We start from the raw sequence: 18792 nt of genomic DNA on the forward strand, positions 1-18792 counted from the left end.
AACTGTATCTGTCTGGCTCAAGTGTTAATTCTCCACCACCTAGAACATGTCCTAGCCCATGGGAAGCACTTGATGAATAGCTGCTGAATGAATGGAGGGATGGATACGCAAGAGGGAAAATGGAGAGAGTCAGTGAACTTGATCTATGTAGGTGGCAGAATGGTTAGATGGTAGTGATTCATTGGGTACTGAGCTGGAGAAGGGAGAGGAAAAAGACAGGGGTCTAGGAGGCTGTCCAAGTGTGGGACCCAGCTGAGTTAAAGGCATAGTATTCACTGAACTAGAGAAGATGGGAAGAGGCCTGGGTTAAAAACAGGGACAGAAAAGGACACATTCAATTTTGAAAAAGCTGAGATTCAGGTTACTGGGAGACATTCAACTGGTGAAGTCCTGGAGGCAACTGACTGTAGAACGATTAATGGGATTCGTGCGTAGCGTGCGTTTCTACTAGTCACAAAACAACTACGTGGAAAGGAGATGGAGGAAGAATATGTTCTGAGTTATTTTCTAGGGGGAAGCTGAATCCTTTTCATCCCTAAGGTGAACTTACTGAAGCAGTCGCCCCTTGGGGGCTCACAGCCCCTCAGAAAGCCTCATCCCCAAGCCTCCAGGAGTCTGTCTGCACACGACCATCCATCTTTCAGCCTGACTCTGGGTGTACGTGTTTGCCATTCAGAACCTCCTATATTTTACTGCACTTCCTGACATTGTTACACAACATTTATTGAAAGCACGTTTGATGGTAATGAAGTTTCTATTAACTATGATTAAATCTCCTAAAACACCTGAAGATAATTTAAGATGCGCAGAAGCAGAAAATGAAACATTCGGTTTAGTACATTAGGAAACGTAATTGATTAAATTATCTCATTTACAATAAGTGCTTTCAGGAGCGATGCTGTGCACATATTTCCCCCCGTTTGTCATTAAGATTTGCCAACAGGCATCTTAAGACTTCACTTTCTTTTCACACCTCCCCGCAACTCAAAGCCGGATCCTTAGCCCGTCTCACACGGATCTGCCCGGGAGGCTCCGAGGGATGCTTTCCATCCAACCAGCCTGGCAGAGGATCATGTGCACGGCTATATATAGGAACAGGTTGTTTCTCAATTATCTTCATAATTGACTTTGATTTTGCATCAGTGATGATTCATGGAATCTTCAGCGAAGCCCCTCTCTTTCAACGAACAACCGCAGCCTGCCTTCATATAATGCACTCCTAACCGTGCAGCCTCCAGAACCCGGATCCGATGCCTCTGGGAGCCTTTCGCAATCACATTGATTCTGTTAAGGTTTTATTTTTAGGAAATCACAAATTAAAACAGTTTAAGCGGTTCCGTGGCAGTATCCAGCAATTAAGCATGGTGTAGAGGAGTGAGAACCGCAAGCAAAACCTCCTTCAAGAGTCCCCGAGGACCAGAACTAGCTACTGTGGGGCTTATGGCTGGAATGTACCCAAATTTGTACCCAAATTAGAATGGCACAGGACTCACAAACTAAGCGTGAAATTAAATTTTCAAAAAACACACATGTGTTTCTGAGGAACTCTCCCATTGGCCGCCACATGGATACCCCTAATCTTGCTTGGGCTGCACACAGGGGCCAGTGGATGGTGAGGGCTCTGTGACCAGGAAGCCCTGGGGGACCACTTACTCCAGCAGTCCCTCTGAGGCCTTGGCCCAGACACAAGCCGAACACTCAGTGCCCCCTTTTCTCCTCCACCCTCACATGCGTGCGTGCGCGCACACCCCCCAATCAGGCTTCCCCACCTTCAGTCTTCCCATGAGTTCCAAATCCAGCATGCACGGCTCTGGAGGGCCGCTGCCTAAGTCCCAAAACGACTTTATGGGCAGCAGACAGCAGGGAAAACAAGAAGGTTTGTTTTTGTTGTTCTGTAAAGTTCTCAGGCTCCAGAAGTCATGGCATCTTTCTATCTCAAGCCTGCCTGAAGCAACATCTGAAGTATGAACATCACAGCTTTACTGTATCTTTCTCTCATGTCACCTGACCCCCATCCCAAGGCACCGATTTCTGTCTATCTTCACAGGGTCTTAATTCTTGCAAAGAAGGTGGCTAATCGAAGCTGTTAACTCTCCCATGCTATTTGAATTTTAATACCCTAGGATTTAAAAGATCAAAAGCCATTCATTTTCGATCAAAATAGGAGATACTGGTCAAGAACGTCTTTCACAAGCTTTACAAACCAAACTGGCTAGGGAGCTGTCTCTTTCTACCATTGCTAAGAGCTGCAATGCTGATGCCCTTCTATATGGACTCTGACATCTATATGATGCCCTAGTATACTTTACATATTTCTGAGAATCATTGGGGGAACATATTAAAATGTAGATTCTCAGGAGCTGCCCCTGCGCTGGGTGTTCAAATTAATTTGTTCCATTCTGAGGGGGGGCATATTTAACAAGCTCCCACCATAACCCAAGATTCTGATGCATGTGGTCACTTATCTAAGTTTCAAGAACTATTTTTCTAAGAAAAATAGTTCTCAATCCAAGCTGCACATTGAAATCACCTGAGGAGCTTTTAATACTAGGGATTCCTGTGTTCTAAATCCCCTCTTCCCATTTTGATTTCACTGGGGTACAGCCTGGGAATTGGGATTTATAAACGGCCTCCAGGTGGCCCTCAGTTTCAGCCGGGGCTGAGCACCCTGGGGTTGAATGCCGAGCTGCCAATCATTCAAGCTGTGCTCTGTCCCCCAAATCTACTGGATGCATAAGATGGAGAGAATGCAACGGCCTCTCCAGGAAGCAAGCCAGTGGACAGGAGACCTCGAGCCAGCACCCACACCCACCAGGTTCAATTCCTGGCCTTTTCACTGTGGAATACTGGTTCTTGGTCTACCCAGTTGCCATGGATTTCAGGGTTCTTCTCTTAGGCCCCCCTGCCCCCTCCTAGGTGGAGAGTCTTGTAATCAGGCTATTGCCCAAGGCTGCTCTCATGAAAGCCTGTACTGACAAATAGTTATTAATTTTAATGAGATAAATCTCCTCAGAAATAAGAGTCCTAGATGACATCTGCAGATAAATGGACTGCTCTTGGCCGGCGGAATCAAGAGGAGAGATTTACTTTTACTCTGAATGGGGGGGAGGGGGTGTGCATATTTCTGTTCCATTTAAACCTCTGATATAGTGACTCCAAACCCAATGAGAAGAAGCCCCCCAAAAGCCCTGGATCTTTCGAAGGAACTTCAATTCTGTTTGGCTCCTAAACAAATACCACAGTAAAGCAGCAAATATGAGAATAAATGATATTCACAAGAGGAAAAATAACTTACTTTGGGGTTTTATTTCATGAAGAGGTTTTTTATCTAAAAGAAAGAAAGAGAAAAAAAGAAAGTTGCATTTAATAATTTACACGGAGCAGATATATTTCGTATATCCCTTTACGTCTACCTCTATAAAGGAAACATTTTCTCTCTTTCTGTAGACAATACGGATTATGTTATTCATATTTATCCTTTTCATTCTAATTTAAAAAATTTTTCTCTTTTGCAATATTTTTCTAGGATGACTGCTTCATTCCTTCAAAAAAAAACACAAAAAATCCCTCAGGCTTACTAGACTTTCTTTCTCTTGCATTTGTTAGATTCTTATCGGCACGATGAGAGCAGTGAGCTTGCCGCCTGTCCCTTTTTTATATACAGCCAGAAGACTGCTCAGGTAAGGGATGCTATTTCACTATATATGATGATAGAAAAACGAACCATGAATAAATATTTAAAGGGATCCTGCATTGGTTTGCAGTTATCATGGTCTGGATAAAATGTTCCAAACTCTGCTTTTTTTTTCCGTTCTCGTTGGGTATAGGTGCTACGGTATTGTGAGCGTGTTGAAGGTTTATTTTTAAGGAATCACACTTTTTTGTTTCAGATCTTGATCATCTGTTAAAATGTGGATGATCTCTCTTAATGGAAAGGTGTCCTTTTTAATCATGCTATTGAGCAGGGCAGCGGTCAGATGAGATGGATACAGAGAAAAGACACTTGGTCTTTTCTAAAGCAAGTTAGACATTCTTATCCATTCTCTTCATGGCTGGCCGTTCATCCACCACCCCCTGCCATCTTCCATCACCAAATATTTTGCAAGCATCTTGCAAATCACTTGGAGACGTGGTGCCTATGGCTTGCTTTGTCTTACACTACAGTCCCTCCACTAACCATTCCTCCTGCCCCTGGTCCCGTCCCAGGCCAACACAACTCCACCACCATGCAGAAACCTGGGAAGACCAGGTCTGACACCAGGTCAAATTCCAGAGGATCTGCAGGGTGCGTCATCCCTCTCATTCGCGGCTTCTTAGGGTGTAGATGGAACACAGTCAGACTACAAGAACCGGGGCTGTTGCTAAGCATTCACAGACTCCCATAAGGCAGGGGACCTTGAAAAGTCACCTTGTGTAGCCTCCTTCCTCTCTTTGCCCGAAGGCGAGCCAAGCAGGGTGAGACACTGTCATTTTGGATTATGTTTTTAACTGAATCAAATCTCGCACAGTACATATTTGAGAACTTCATAAATATTATCTGGCTGACTGCACCATAAACCCTCCCAGGCAGACAGACACAGCTAGGTTCCGAATCCTTCACGGAATATCTCTTACCCTAACCCACTCCTGCACTTAATACTGATTTTGACAGAAAACCCTTGCCGTGTGCTTTATTTAGATACAACTCTTGTGTGTTTTGCCATCTGATTTGTGATGGAAGTAGCTTATAAAAGTTGTGTATAAATCACACTTTTGCAAAGGGGCCACCATTGTTTTCTTACAATAAGGGGAAGTTAACAGGAAAAGGGTAATATCTGACAAATCTTTCTTTAAAAAAGAAATCCTCGTAAAATATAATAATTTTTTCAAGTTGATATGATTGTATTCAGATTCTTACACTGTCAGGTTTCTTAAACCAAAACCTTGCATTTCCCTTACTGCACAGATTCAATGCCATACTAGTTTCCTTAAAGCAGGTGGTACTGCCCAAAGTCCAGATGCTAATGCACTCAAGAACTAGAACAAAACGACTTTGGTGGTTTTAACCTGACTTCAGTTTTTGCTTATTGCATGCTATAAGCATTTGGCATGGGCAGAGCCATGCTGGCAGACCAAGGCTAAGACATCTGAAAGTGATGCATTGCTAGGACAACACAAAGAGACATGCAGAACATCTGCTTAGAACTCTGGCTGAGCTTAACAGTATTTTCTTCCTTCTAAACCACAGGAACGAAGATTATGCCAGGTAGCAAAATGAAACTCCATTAAAAACAGGTGAGATGTATAACTACTCCTCAGAAAAATAAATTGAATATAGTCAAGCTGTGAAAAAACTGGGGTAGTAGAGTTCTACCCGGTACAGCTCTGAAAAAAAGAAAGAGGGAATGGGGCTGAAAAGCCCAGGGCTAAGGTCCCCAGATAGAGGGTAGGGACCACATGGATGCACAGAGCAGCAGAGGAGGACATCCTCTGCTCTGACCTGATGACACCCAGCTCTAGTGTCGTCATTACTGCCAGCAGATTAGTGCAGACTCTGAGGATCAGAAATGGATTTAAATCTTGGATTGTCTTCATCTATCTCTGTGACCTCAGTGTTCCCCACAGTAGAATGGGAATAAAAATGTCCTTGAAGCTTGGTCCCAGGGGTTAAACATGATAACCATGAAGTCATGCAGCATCGGGCTAGCACATGTTCAGCCATCAATAAATAGCAGCTGATGAATCAAAACTTGAACATGTTATGAATATGATCATCATACTTGTTCAGAGGACAAAAATGACTCATGTCCCACTGCGTGGAGACAAGGCACAGCTCCAAATCAGAAATTCTAGTGAATTTCAGGGGTCCTTGAACGGGAGTTAAGAAACATGTGCCTAGTCCTGTCCTCTGCTTGCTGACACCAAGGGCAAGTCGAAACTTCCCTTTCCTGCCATGTAAAAAGAAGGGCAGGGACCAGAAGACCCCTGGGCTCCCCTGCTTTCACTCCTATAAATCTTTAGAATAACTACCAAAGACATTCCACAGAGATCCACCTGAAATGAATTCTGAAAGCAGAGTCAAAATTATTCAGAGGGCCGCTCCTCTACCACCGCGTGTGTGATGCTGAGATCCAGCACGTGTGTTAGCCTGCGTCTTCTCACAGAAAAGGCTGGAAGTCTCTGGTGCCCAAAAGAGCTTTAGTCCCCTGGCATCCGCATCAACATTGGGTTCTGCTGTATTTTGTGAAATACCAGTATCTTGTCAGCAAGCTGCTCTCATAGACCATTTTTCCCCAACTTGAAATGTCTGATTAGAGATTGTTCTACCGTGAGCTCAAGAGAGGGCTACCACCAACCTCGCTGTGTTTTGCAGGAATGGCCCACCCACAGTTCATGTTCTTTTGTTCTGTTTGCATAATCATCTTCTCACAAGGCTCAGGGCCATGCAGCCACTGGTCTTGGTCAACCAAATCCTCTCTGTTTTAATTTCACCTCTCTCCAAGGCCACGTTCAAATGGCCCCTTAGTAAATTAATCCATTAGGGCCATGGTTCTTCACATGGGCTGCATATTAAAATTACCTGGGGAGCTTTTTTTTTTAAAAAAAATGCCCATGCTTAGGCCCCTCTCCAAGAACTCCTAATCGGGGTTTGTGTTTTTGTGATTACTGAGGGCACCACCACTTCCCGGCAACAAACCTGGGGCTCTGTGTACTCAACTCCAGTTCCTCTCTGCCTCCCAAGAGGCTTTGAGGTAGCTGGAGTGTACAGAAGGGCCCAGAAGGGTTTTGCAGGCAGAGAAATGTAATTCTGAGCCAGTGGCAGCTGAGCTGTAGTCTGGGAGAATCACAACCGTTTTCCCAGGGTCTAACTTATACACCAAGAGGTACCTTCTGGGTAAATGGAAATTGATGGTAATTATAACTCAATCCTATAGCGATTTTGTGTATTTACAGGCTAAAGGTGTGCAAGTGTTTTTTCAATTTTATTTTTAATAGTGTTTTAAATTGTGTTTTCTTTTAAAAATCATTTTTATTATTTACACTTATCATATCAAAAAAATACAGATAAGTGCAAAAAAAACCCCCCATAATTCCACCACCAAGAGATAACCACTATTATGTTAAGTTATATATACAAGTCTAGGCTTTTTTCCCCTGTGATTTTATATATATATACGATTACGTGCACACATATATGCTTATACGTATATTAGCAGGAAACTACATGAAATTGATAGTAATTGATCATTTTCACCTACAAAAACATGGAATTGTCTTTTATATATTGTTCGGCAATCTGCTTTTGTCTCTTAGCTCTGTATTGCAAATATTGCTTTGTGTCTGCCGTGTGCGTGATGAGTGTGTGCACAGAGGTATATATATTTATATATGAGGCAAGGGAAGAGAAGAGGGAGAGAGAGAGAGAGACAGAGGCAGAGAGAGAGAGAGAGACAGAGAGAGACAGAGGCAGAGAGAGAGAGAGACAGAGGCAGAGAGAGAGAGAGAGAGAGAGAGAGAGAGAGAGAGAGAGAGAGGGAGAGAGAGGACAATCTACCTTTTTATTTTTGGTGGTGATTCATTTCTTTTCCACCTTTCTTTAAATTTTGGCTTCCTTTTTATATGGGATGCTCCCAAAGCATTTCCATTGTTCTTAGAAACTATTTATGGCTGCATTCCTACCTTCCCACCCCCCCCACCCACAACCAGCCTTATCCTTTCTCTGCCAGGGAACAAATGTGGCCAGCTGCACGCAGCCCACATCCCGCGGATCTGAGTGAGCCGGACTAAGGAGAGATGACACATGTGGATGGATGGATTCCATCTCCAACCCACAGACCGGGCAAGGGGCTGCCCTCAAAACCTGTGCCTTGTGATTATTTGAAATCGGCTTCTATGGGTTTTGGATACCACACATATACGTTTCTTGAGACGCAGGCATCAAGCCACTCCGTGTGGACTAAATATCCACCAGGACAGTAGCCGGGACAGCTCTCTCCTTCCGGGCAGCAGTTGACACATGTCATTAGAGTTCATGATCGCCATTCTTTTCACTATACCTGACACGTCCCATGTTTTCATCTCCAAAGACCATTTTCATTATTTCCTTCTTCATAGATCATATGCTTTGGAACCTTTTTCACCACCACCCCCGCCAAAGATATGTCTTGAATTCAGTTTTATTTTAATTTACCCTCCACAGTCTTTGTAATCACAAATTATTTAGGAGCTGATTCTGAAGTGTGTGGCAGACTCAGTCTTCTCTGCCCATTCTCTCTGGCTAGTTCCTTGTTTGCTGGAAGAATTCTCTAGCATCATTACGTAGGAATCTACCATGATTCCACAGCCTCCACGTCATGGCCAATTTCTCTGTCTACCTTTATGGTCTTCTATTAACTGGTCCCACCACACCAAATGTGACTCAGTTCCCGCTGCGCCTCAACAAAAATCCATATTCTCGTCTGGTCAGTCCATGAACTCTCAGTGCTTTTGCCCAAGCTGTTGCCTCTCCAAGGACACCCTCCCCACTCCAAGCCTCCTATAGAAAATTGTCCTCTCTCCAATGCCTAGATCAATTTCTGATTCCTTCATGAAATCTTTGGTGATTCCTACTCTGTTCGAAGAAACCTCTCCCTTCTCTAGACAGTTTATCTTACTTATACTCACTAAAATACTATGCAATTTTTTTCAAAATATATTACTTAGTAAGTGTTCATTTGACTGATTTTATACTTTTGTCATCACCAATAGTTATGGGTTCCTAACATGAAAATCATATTTAAATGATGAGCTCACAAATAATTGGCATTGCAACAGAGGACCATGGCAAGAAAAACAGTGGCGGGAGAAGTGAAATGAAAAGCTATTTGCTTATTTACTGATTGGGAGAAAAAAAGCTGAAGTTATTGATTATCAGTGTGTTTCATTTACTCATGCTTTCCCTCTTCCCCCATAACCAGAAATAATTAAGAAGCAGTGTTACGCCCTCTGAATGCTTTCCAAAGCTGCAGGAAATCCCAGGATCTGGTGGATCTGCTTTGTATTAGCACTGGCAGATAATTAGATAAACACGAGGTCTGCTTTCATTGGCAACACCACTGTGATTGAACGTGTCAGGCAGACACTGAAGATGACAAGCAGGGATTCTATTCTGTTCTCCTGTGGATGGCGAGAGCTCACTAAGGCTGTAGGACATGCAGGAACACAACCACCAGCTCTTGTAAAAACCATGAAATTCTTCCGGCGATGGAAAACACAGCAAAATCACAAGAGCATAAAACACAGCACATCTCTCGTTTTTACTCTTTTCAGTTGTTAATTTCTGCATTGCGTTTTTCTTTCGGGTTCTTTTTTTTTTTTTTTTAAAGGATCCTGCTCAGAAATGACTCTTCAGAGACCGTATTTACCCCCACGTTACCGAGTTAATTCAATTCTTGCTTCCTCTCCCCGCTTCCCAGCCTGTATAGACCATCATAAGATCTACTGCCCCTTTTAAAATTCACTCTGAGCAGAGTTCCCTGTGCTATACAGTAGGTTCTCGTTGGCTACCCATTTTAAATATAGTGGTGTGTATATGTCAATCCCAAACTCCCAATTTATCCGTCCCCATGGGAAAAGAATTTGAAAAAGAATAGATACATGTATATGTATAACTGAATCACTTTGCTGTACACCTGAAACTATCACAACATTGTTAATCAACTCTACTCCAATATAAAATAAAAATTTTAAAAATGCACTCTGAGGACATCCATCCATGCAGGACAAGTACAGAGAATAGGAGGTTTTGAGAGATTCCTCCCAGGGTTTTCCAGTTGGCTACGTCTGTTAGAGGAATCACTGGTTTCCTCAGAGGTATCTGGGTAATTAGAGAAATTCCAGGACTGAATGGCAAAACCCCCCACCTGAATAAAAACCCGTAAGATCTGAGATGTACATCAGTAAATGAAGATCAGCTCTATTAATATTTTCTACCAAAGAACTGTTCAAGATCCCATCATATTAATTAGGGGAAATCAGATGGGTACTACAAGAGACAGCTCATGGATATGACTTCTGATGACAAAGACCTTCCACAATTGCCCCTCAGCCAAATCACACAATTTGTGTGCATGAGATGATGTCGTCTTCCCTCTTCCTTCTTTCAAATTTGACGTCTCTTATAGGAATGTCTTTTGTACTTCCTAAACTCAGACGAATAAGTATCCATAATGACCATACTCCCAAGGAGCATCTGCATATTTCATTTTTGAACTAAATCATTTCAACGTCTAGATTTCTTACCACCTTTGTCCATTCCCACTGATTCACTGTGGGTTAGTTTGTTTTTATGATGGATATACAGGGTACAGTATGCTTTGGGGTTACAGCAAAGATGTTTAAGCATCTGTCTGCAAAGACTTTCTTGTCGGCAATTGGCCTCAAAGTGATAAAATGCACTGCTTCCAATTCTGCTCTGAGGGAAGGTACATATTAAAATCCTTCTATCCTGTAAATTGTTTTGCTTTGATTCCCTCCCTTCCATCCACAACAGAAAAATATATGTATGTGTATACAGACATACACACTCACTCAAAACTAACCATAAATGTTCAGAGTCTATAATTCAAGCTTAAGGGAATAATCTATTGATAAACGTCATCATGATCACTTCCCTTACCTTAAGGGAGGAGTGATATTCAAATTATTTAAAAATAGTTTAGAAGCATCCTGTCAGTGTAAGGACCAGCCCTGACATAGGGTCATGGTAAGTTTCTGCTGTGTCCAGGGCAGTCCCTTTAGTTGCTGGGTCACAGGGAGGTCTGGGTAGGGAATGGATTGGGGGTGGTGGTGGTGGTGAGGCTGGGGAGGGTGTTTGTTATGATGACTATTCACTGACTGCTACAGAAATACTTAGCAACTGATATACACAGGCCATCAGTTCTGTCTTACCAAAAAAAAAAAAAAAAATGCTGCAAAAGAAACTGTGAATTGTGAATCTTTGACTTGTAGATTTATTCTAAGCTTCCTCAGGCCTCAGGCAAGTAGAGTCTATATCTGTGTTTTTCATCTACTCTCAGTGCCTGGAACAGTAAGTGGAATATGGTAGGTACTCAATAAATATTAGTTGAACAGATGAGTGCTACTCAGCCTTGTATGTACTTTCAATCACAAGCATTACAAAGTCAGGGTCCCTAAATTTCCTAATTTCTGTATGAATTCCTAGGCCATTGTAGTTTCTCAATGAAGGGAATGGAGCAGATGCTAGAGGCCCTGCTTTGATGACTCAGTTCTTAGGGGTGGTTGGCAACCGGCTTTGCTGGGTAGGGGATGGGCTTACCTTTGTTTCAGATCTAAAAGGTGTCCCCCTATCACCCTGCATATTCATCATCCAAATGGTTAATTTTAGGTGTGACTGAACTAGAATATCTCCTCAAAGCTGTCTAAAAAACAAATATCTGACAGCACTGACATGCCAGAGGTATCATTAAATCTTATATGTATAGATGTATAAAATACATCTGCATGTATAAAATATGAAATTTATATACATACAGATATATATGCACCTGTATATGAAAGCCACATTTAAGATTTAAAATCATAATGATTTCAAGTTTTTATACTGAGATGAAGCTTAGAGATCACCCAGCACCCTGTCTTCCGCTGCCCCCACCCCCCATTTGATAGTTATGGACAGAAGGCAAGGGATGGTGGGAGATCTGTCAAGGTCACATGCTAGTAACAAAACAACTGAACTAAGACCTAGGACTCCATACTCCCGGTTCAGAGTCCTTTTCCCTACCCTGTGATCTCTTTCTAAATGATCACGGCAATTTTCTATTCCACTGCACACTAACTTTGTCCTCTCCCAAACACATGTATGCAAGGTCAGGGCTCTTAGGAGGAGGCTGACACTTCTCTGGAAAAAGGACAAGGCCAGGGTGAAGGATAATGCACATTGGTAATGTTCACATCATCTTCATTTCCTGGATCACATGTCTCAACGCTCTTGAAGACACACACGTATTTAATTTGTAACGTTAAGGAGAAAAGATAGAATCAAAACAAAGACGTTTCCGCCGTCTCTATTAATTCACTTTGTTCAGCACACCCCAGAGGGCACTGAATTCTTTACAGGAGTAGATTACTCTGTTTTAAATCACTTCCCTGATTGGGTTCTTGCCATTTCTTTTATGGCTGGTCCACTCTATGATCTCAGACATTAAATCTTTCTCTAGTCCAGACTAATATTTCTTACCCAGGGTTTTGTTGAGTCCTGATTAAATATACTGCAGAGGTAGGATCTGGAAGACACAGAACTGCTGAAATGGGGAGAGTTTGTTTTATATGACAGGAAGCCTGAATTTTGGAAACTTCCTGACTCTGGATATCATTAGTTACTGACCAAATCTATGAGATATTTTTTAAAAATACAAAAAATATGGCAAAATCGCTAATTTGGGGATGTGGGAATGTCGAATGATGGAAGTGTTGACATGTAACAAATATCATTGATCCAGAAAAGCTGGCATCAGGAAGATAACCCTGGGATCTGGAGATGTGTATGATCTAGTAGTGCGTATGGTGGATTTTTCCCCCACCAGTGAGAAAGGATTTTTAAATGTGTGTCGACAAATTAGAACTTGCTTTATGAAAATTTATTTTCTAACACAATTGTTAGAACATGTGTATTTCATAACATGAGGGAAACTCTCAGTATAATGAAGAATGATTTTCTCACTTGGGGATCATCCAGGCTTCTCTCCTGGGCCTTCCCCTTGAGTTATTTTTAATTAGTTGTTACAATCATAGAATTTTAGGACTTGCTGGGACCTCAAAGATCACCTGGTCTGTCTCCTCCTCCTAACTAAATCCCCCCCTGCAAAGGAAGACTGGAAAATCAAGAGCTGTTCTCTCAGCTACTTATCAGACATTTTTGGGAAAGGATATTGACACTCTGGTCTGACACCAAGTTGAAGAATCCTCATGAGTTGTTAGGGTCCTTGTAAACCGTGTTCCTCCAACTAACGGTATGTCTCAAATTACCCCTCAGAACTGGTTCATACAAAGAACACAATTTGTGTCCCATAGATTTTAATGTGAAGCACATTTTATTTCATTAGATACTATATTAGTCAGACATATTAGGAAATGTTTTAACAAAATATCTAAAGTGTCACTTGTCAATTCTTCCACAGAACATGGAAAACACACTTTTTCTGCTACAGGAATCCCTTTACTAGAACACACACACACATTATTATTATTATTTACACAAATGGAGTGCTTACTATAGATGTCAAATGCTTTGCATGGTTTAGGTCATTTCCTCCTCAAAATGAACCCTTTGTAATAGGCATTATTATAACTTTTATTTTACAGAGGAATAAATTTAGGCTTAGAGAAATGAAGAAATTTGCTCATAGCATTGCAACCGAAATTCAAACTCAAGCAATCTGACCCCAGAGCCCAGATTCTTCAACCTGTTATCTATAGGATAAATGTTCAAATCCTATAGGCTCAGCTCATTCATTTCTCTCAATTCTAGGTTCATGTCCATTTCTAATTTTTCAGAAAAAGAATAACATCTCAACTCAGAATCACAGAGGACCCTGGAAGGCCATTCAGCCTTTGCTCTCAATGCCAGCTCAACCCAGGCCCATCCTGGACCAGCCCTCATGGAAACTCAACCTCTGTACCTTCTCGCAATCCCCAGTTCGGAGCCAGTGCCTTCCCTGTGCTTCTTGGGGATGCCATCTACAAAATATTTCTCTTTTCTTTGTAATGAATTTGTATTCCCATCAACTATCTGGCCCTGTGGCTAAAATTTCCCGTCCTTAAGAAATGTTTTTAAGCTTTCTACTGGGTTTTCTGTCTCCAGTTTACACTGTCACGGGGATCTGTTCTTAGTTGTCTATCTGGTTTTTCCTGGGGTTTTTTTTGTTTTGTTTTAGTCTTCTTCCTCTCTCTCTAATGTGATGTGTGTACCCTCTCTAAGTAATGTGATCTGGAGGTTATGTATCCTGTTCTCCAGCTGCCCAAATTTAATTTTAAAGTCCTTCCTATTTACAGGAGAGATGTTTTATTTCAGTTCCTCTCATAAAATGAACAAAGTTAACAAGATGTGTCAGAGATAAACAATCTTCCAGACATGTTTCTGGAGTATGACAGCACTTCCTGTCCAATTCCACCAAAAGAATGTAAGCACAGTGTAAACGTTCATATGGAAATATGGTGGTGGTGGGTCAGGGGGAGTTGATAGGAATAGGAAAAAGAAGAAGAAACAAACAGAATAATTGCATTGATTTCTATTAGCTGAGAAGGAAATTCTTATGTAGGTTACTCTGTCATGACTACGTACATGTGGCACACATCTGGGAAGAAATAAAGAGAAGATGATGACAGAGGGAAAATTTCCTGCATCACAAAAGGCATCTTAAGTCCTTGTTTCAGAGCTGGTTGAAAAGAATGGCCACAAATTTTTTTTTAATTGAAGTGTAGTTGGTTTACAATGTTGTGTTAGTTTCAGGTGTACAGCAAACTGATTCAGTTATATATATATTCTTGTTCAGATTCTTTTCCCTTATAGGTTATTACAAAATATTGAGTATAGTTCTCTGTGCTATTCAGTAAGTCCTTGTAACTTATCTGTTTTATATACAGTAGTGTGTGTATGTTAATCTCAAACTCCTCATTTATCCTTCCCCCCTGCTTTCTTCTTTGGTAACCATAAGTTTATTTTCTATGCCTGAGGCCACAGATTTTTAATGGTTTACTAAATACATATCAATCATCATGGGCCAATGGATGAAGGTCAGTCCTTACTTGGAAGGGGGATTATGCTCAAAAAGACAATCAGATGTCTTTATCTTCTTGTTAACAAGGCATAAATGTAGAAAAGTCCATAGAGGGTGGATAACAAAGCAGAGACATTGTATGGTAATTTGCTGTATATGGCTCATTCTTTTTCCTTTTTATGCTCAATTCCACTCAAGATGCGGCACTAGAGTTCAAACCCTCTTATCACAAGGCACAAAAGTAAAAGTTTTAGCCTTGTAGAATTTTTAAAAAATGCTTTCACTAAGACACATGAGTATTGAGCTATCTCTATTTTCTTTTTTAACTAAGCACAACGGAAACTTCTGTTATGAGCCACTTCACTGTCTCGTTAAAGCTTGTTATTCACTGGTCTTCTTATTGGGTCTCATAACGGGAAAGTATTATTGGGGCATGGGAGAGAGATTGTGGCTAAGTTGCTAATGACACCACATATGTCCAAATCTACATTCTTATCACTCCTGTGGGTCTGCAATATTATATCCACATTTTCTATGCAGTATACATAAAGGCAACTCTGAATTAATCAATTGTTTGTTATGCAGAAAGGCAGCTATTGGGTATTTCTAGGGAAAATCTTTATGGAAAAAGGAATACCTACTATGTACTACAAATGGAATGGAAATGGGTTTTTAACATTAAAACTACTTGGGAGAATTAACAAGCAGTAGGAAACTTCATGACAACTTAATGCATTGTGCTAGCATGTTATCTTGCTGATGCCATTTTTATTTCTTTGCTATATAGAATTTTACTGTGCTATAATTAACCAATTATGTAGTGCAGCGGGCCCTGAAATATGACCTTAGCCAACAAAAAGTTTTTAGCAGAGTTCAATATGATTCCTGACTCTTTACCCAAAGAGAGGACATGACGGTTTTCGTTTTGGTAAAGGGACATCCCTCTGTTATAATCTTATATATGAAACAGACATTCTGTAAACCACTAGCAAAAAGTAAGAGTTGTTTCAGATGCACTTAGCTAATTCTGGAGTGAAAATTCTCTTATTCAGTGCCCTGAGAAATACAGGGAAGGGACCCAGGTAATTACTGTAATGGATAACAATGAGGCTTAGAATGATTCAAGAGAAAATGCTTACCAAGGCAATCTGCACTCTGATGTGATTACAGGCTCACCTTTTCAGGTGCTTCCTTTAGGTCACTTAAGTAGATAGTTCAACAGACAATGCGGTTAGATTATGAGATGTAGCTTGGGGATGTTTATTTGAACCTGCTATTGTACAGACATCTTTATCCTTGATGAGGTTTCCAAACTGTCACCTCCAACTTTTCTTATCAGTGTACTCAGGAGAAATGAAAACAAAGCACCTTGTAACTGATCTTTCCATTTTTGAACTGTCAATGTTGAAATGACCTATCTCACATCCTGACAAGAAGGACGGATTAGCTATCAGGTGGCTCAGCCTTGAAGATTTCCTCTCTCTTTTGGGTCCCTGTGGCATTTCTCTGGCTTCATTCTCACTGCACATCTGGGCACTAATCCCCTCTGAAGCAGATTCACTCAATCCTCTGAAGCCAAAGCCCTTAGTTTTCCATTTGCTGGAATAAAAAGGAGAGGGAGCAGGCCCCCCTAACTTCTCAGGCTCAAACTAAACACCCCACTATTTTCACCCTTCTGTTCCTGCCAATGAGGAATGTACATGTCATTTACATGGACATTTCTGTGATCCTCCGGCACAGAAGCAGCTAAGTTCAGCAAGTAGAAAGGACGGTGGTCAGAAAACTACCTGATTTTGATGTTAAAGCTTAGAAAACATGGATCCACAAGTTCTTGTCTCTCGACGGTCATCCCATGTAATTATCTTCCTCGAAAAGAATTGTTCTGGCATAAAGGCACTGGATGTTTAGTTTATGCTTGTAATTTGGAACCTCGGACCCACTGCTATTGGTACCAACTGCCTGATCTTACACTCCCCGGTCTTGGGGCATTTATTTCCTTGTTGAGGGCATTTAGGTGTGGCCATCTGTGATAGCATAACACTAAGGTCCTGTGCCCCAGTCACAACTGACCTAGCAACAATCATACCCCAATATTAAAGTGATCACTCAGAGCTGGCAGCTCCGTCTCTAGGAGAAATGCAGCCTTCAGGGACAACAAAAGGAATCCAGATGCTTTGCTGAGAGCTAAATAAAATCAAAGAACTGTAGGTCATCCAACAGCCAAGCAATGTCATTGTGTAACTGCCAGGAGAAGTTGGGAATTGAGGACTTGCTTTAGGGTCGTATCTGGCATAAAGGGAAAAAAAATTTAAAAGAAGGAAATCCCCAAATTGGAACATGACCTAGATCTTTCACAAAGCAACTGCTCCATAAAGCTGTTGCCAAATGCTATTTTAATCAAACCAAGCCTTCACTGGATCTCTATCCTGAGAGCACAGCTAAGTTTCACCAAGAGCACTCTGGCGAAGTACCAGCTAGAAGCACAGAGTGATGTTGGCATCATCTAACTAGACTGCTGTTCATTGATTCCTGCAGAGATAGTAAAATGCTATTCATTTTTGTTGACATAGGTAGCCACTCTCTGTCTAAAAGGGCAGAATATATCCCGGTGTTGGGCCGTTAGTAACATACCCCTTTCCCACTGATGTATAAATACATCTCATTCACCTCTATGATTTCACAGGCTTCACTCTTTTTCCATCACAAAGCTTAGTCACTGTAGCCATCAAGAGTCTCTGATCATGTCTGACAGACATCTTAATATGCATATTACAGAGGCAAAGAATGCTAGAAAAACCCATGCTTAAGTAGGAAAGGGAATAGGGGAATGAATAGATTGAACAGAAAGGAAAGGCTTACACAGCATTTTAAACTCATGAGGGGATTTAACAGAGCTCTCAACCTTCAGTGCTGAACATATTCTAAACCTCACTGTTTCCCGATCCGTTTTGTTTCCACTATTGGAAAATGTAAACAGAATATCCACTAAACTGCACATGTGAGACTAAAACCACACATGGCCAATGTCCATAGGAGCGTTTCATTCAGTAATTAAAGCAATTGCCTGAACCTCGGCTTGACTGGCTCCAAGGAAAGAACTATGCTTTAGAACTTCACACGTACATATGTGTTTGTGATGGTTAATTTTATGTGCCAACCCAACTGGGCCATGAGGTGCCCAAATATTTGGTCAGACATTAGTCTGTCAGGGTGTTTTCAGATGAAACCAACATTGAAATTGACAGGCTGAGAGAAGCAGATTGTTCTCCATAATGTGGGTGGGTCACATCTAATCAGCTGAAGTCCTGATCCTCCCCAAGTAAGAGAGACTTCTCCTGCCTGAAAGCCTCTGAACTGGGCCATTGGCTCTTCCTGGTTCTATAGCAGCCTGCCAGCCTTTGGACTTGAACTGGAACATTGGTTCTGCAGATTTTGGACTTCCCAGCCTCTATAATAACATGAACCAATTTCTCATAATAAATCTCTTTACATATGTATGTATGTATGTATGTACATACGTATGTTTATGGCCTGTATCTTATATACGTATCCTATTGGTTCTGTTTCTCTGGAGAACCCTGATGAATACAATATCTCAGATATTAAAACTGGGATCTAGACTGGTCACTATCCTCTTCGTGCTGGTAATTCCTTTTAGCCCTAAACATAACTCTTACTCAACTAAAAAATAACTATATATTGCAATACAAGTGCAAATGAATAATATTCACATATTTGATAACAATTCTTCTCACATTAGGAGCTAACCATTGTCTGTCTTCAATCAGTAACTCTAAGACTAAGTGTCAGTCAACCAAGGTTGAAGCTTGACATTCAGAGAATTTTCCCCAAGCCCAAGTTCAATTGGTGGTTGTTAGGAAAGGTTATTACTATGGTTATCTAAAATCCAACCAGTACTTTCTTATTTCTAATATTTCAAAAGTGTCTAATGATCATCTAAACTATAATCAGTAGCCACATAGTTATACTGTCAACAGCTTTTTAGAAGATATACGAGATTAGTGTCCTAACTACT

The 18792-nt window shown here is 41.2% G+C and overlaps 1 protein-coding gene across 1 annotated transcript in view; it reads right to left on the reverse strand.

The window, feature by feature from the left end:
• Nucleotides 1-18792, reverse strand: part of UNC5D (unc-5 netrin receptor D) — a 265917-nt gene that overhangs the window by 96696 nt on the left and 150429 nt on the right. The window contains exon 7 of the mRNA XM_057537499.1: nucleotides 3296-3328. Coding sequence (XP_057393482.1) covers nucleotides 3296-3328 — 33 coding nt within the window. The remainder of the gene's footprint in view (nucleotides 1-3295; nucleotides 3329-18792) is intronic.

Source organism: Balaenoptera acutorostrata, chromosome 21, assembly GCF_949987535.1.
Source record: "Balaenoptera acutorostrata chromosome 21, mBalAcu1.1, whole genome shotgun sequence".
NCBI lineage: Eukaryota > Metazoa > Chordata > Mammalia > Artiodactyla > Balaenopteridae > Balaenoptera > Balaenoptera acutorostrata.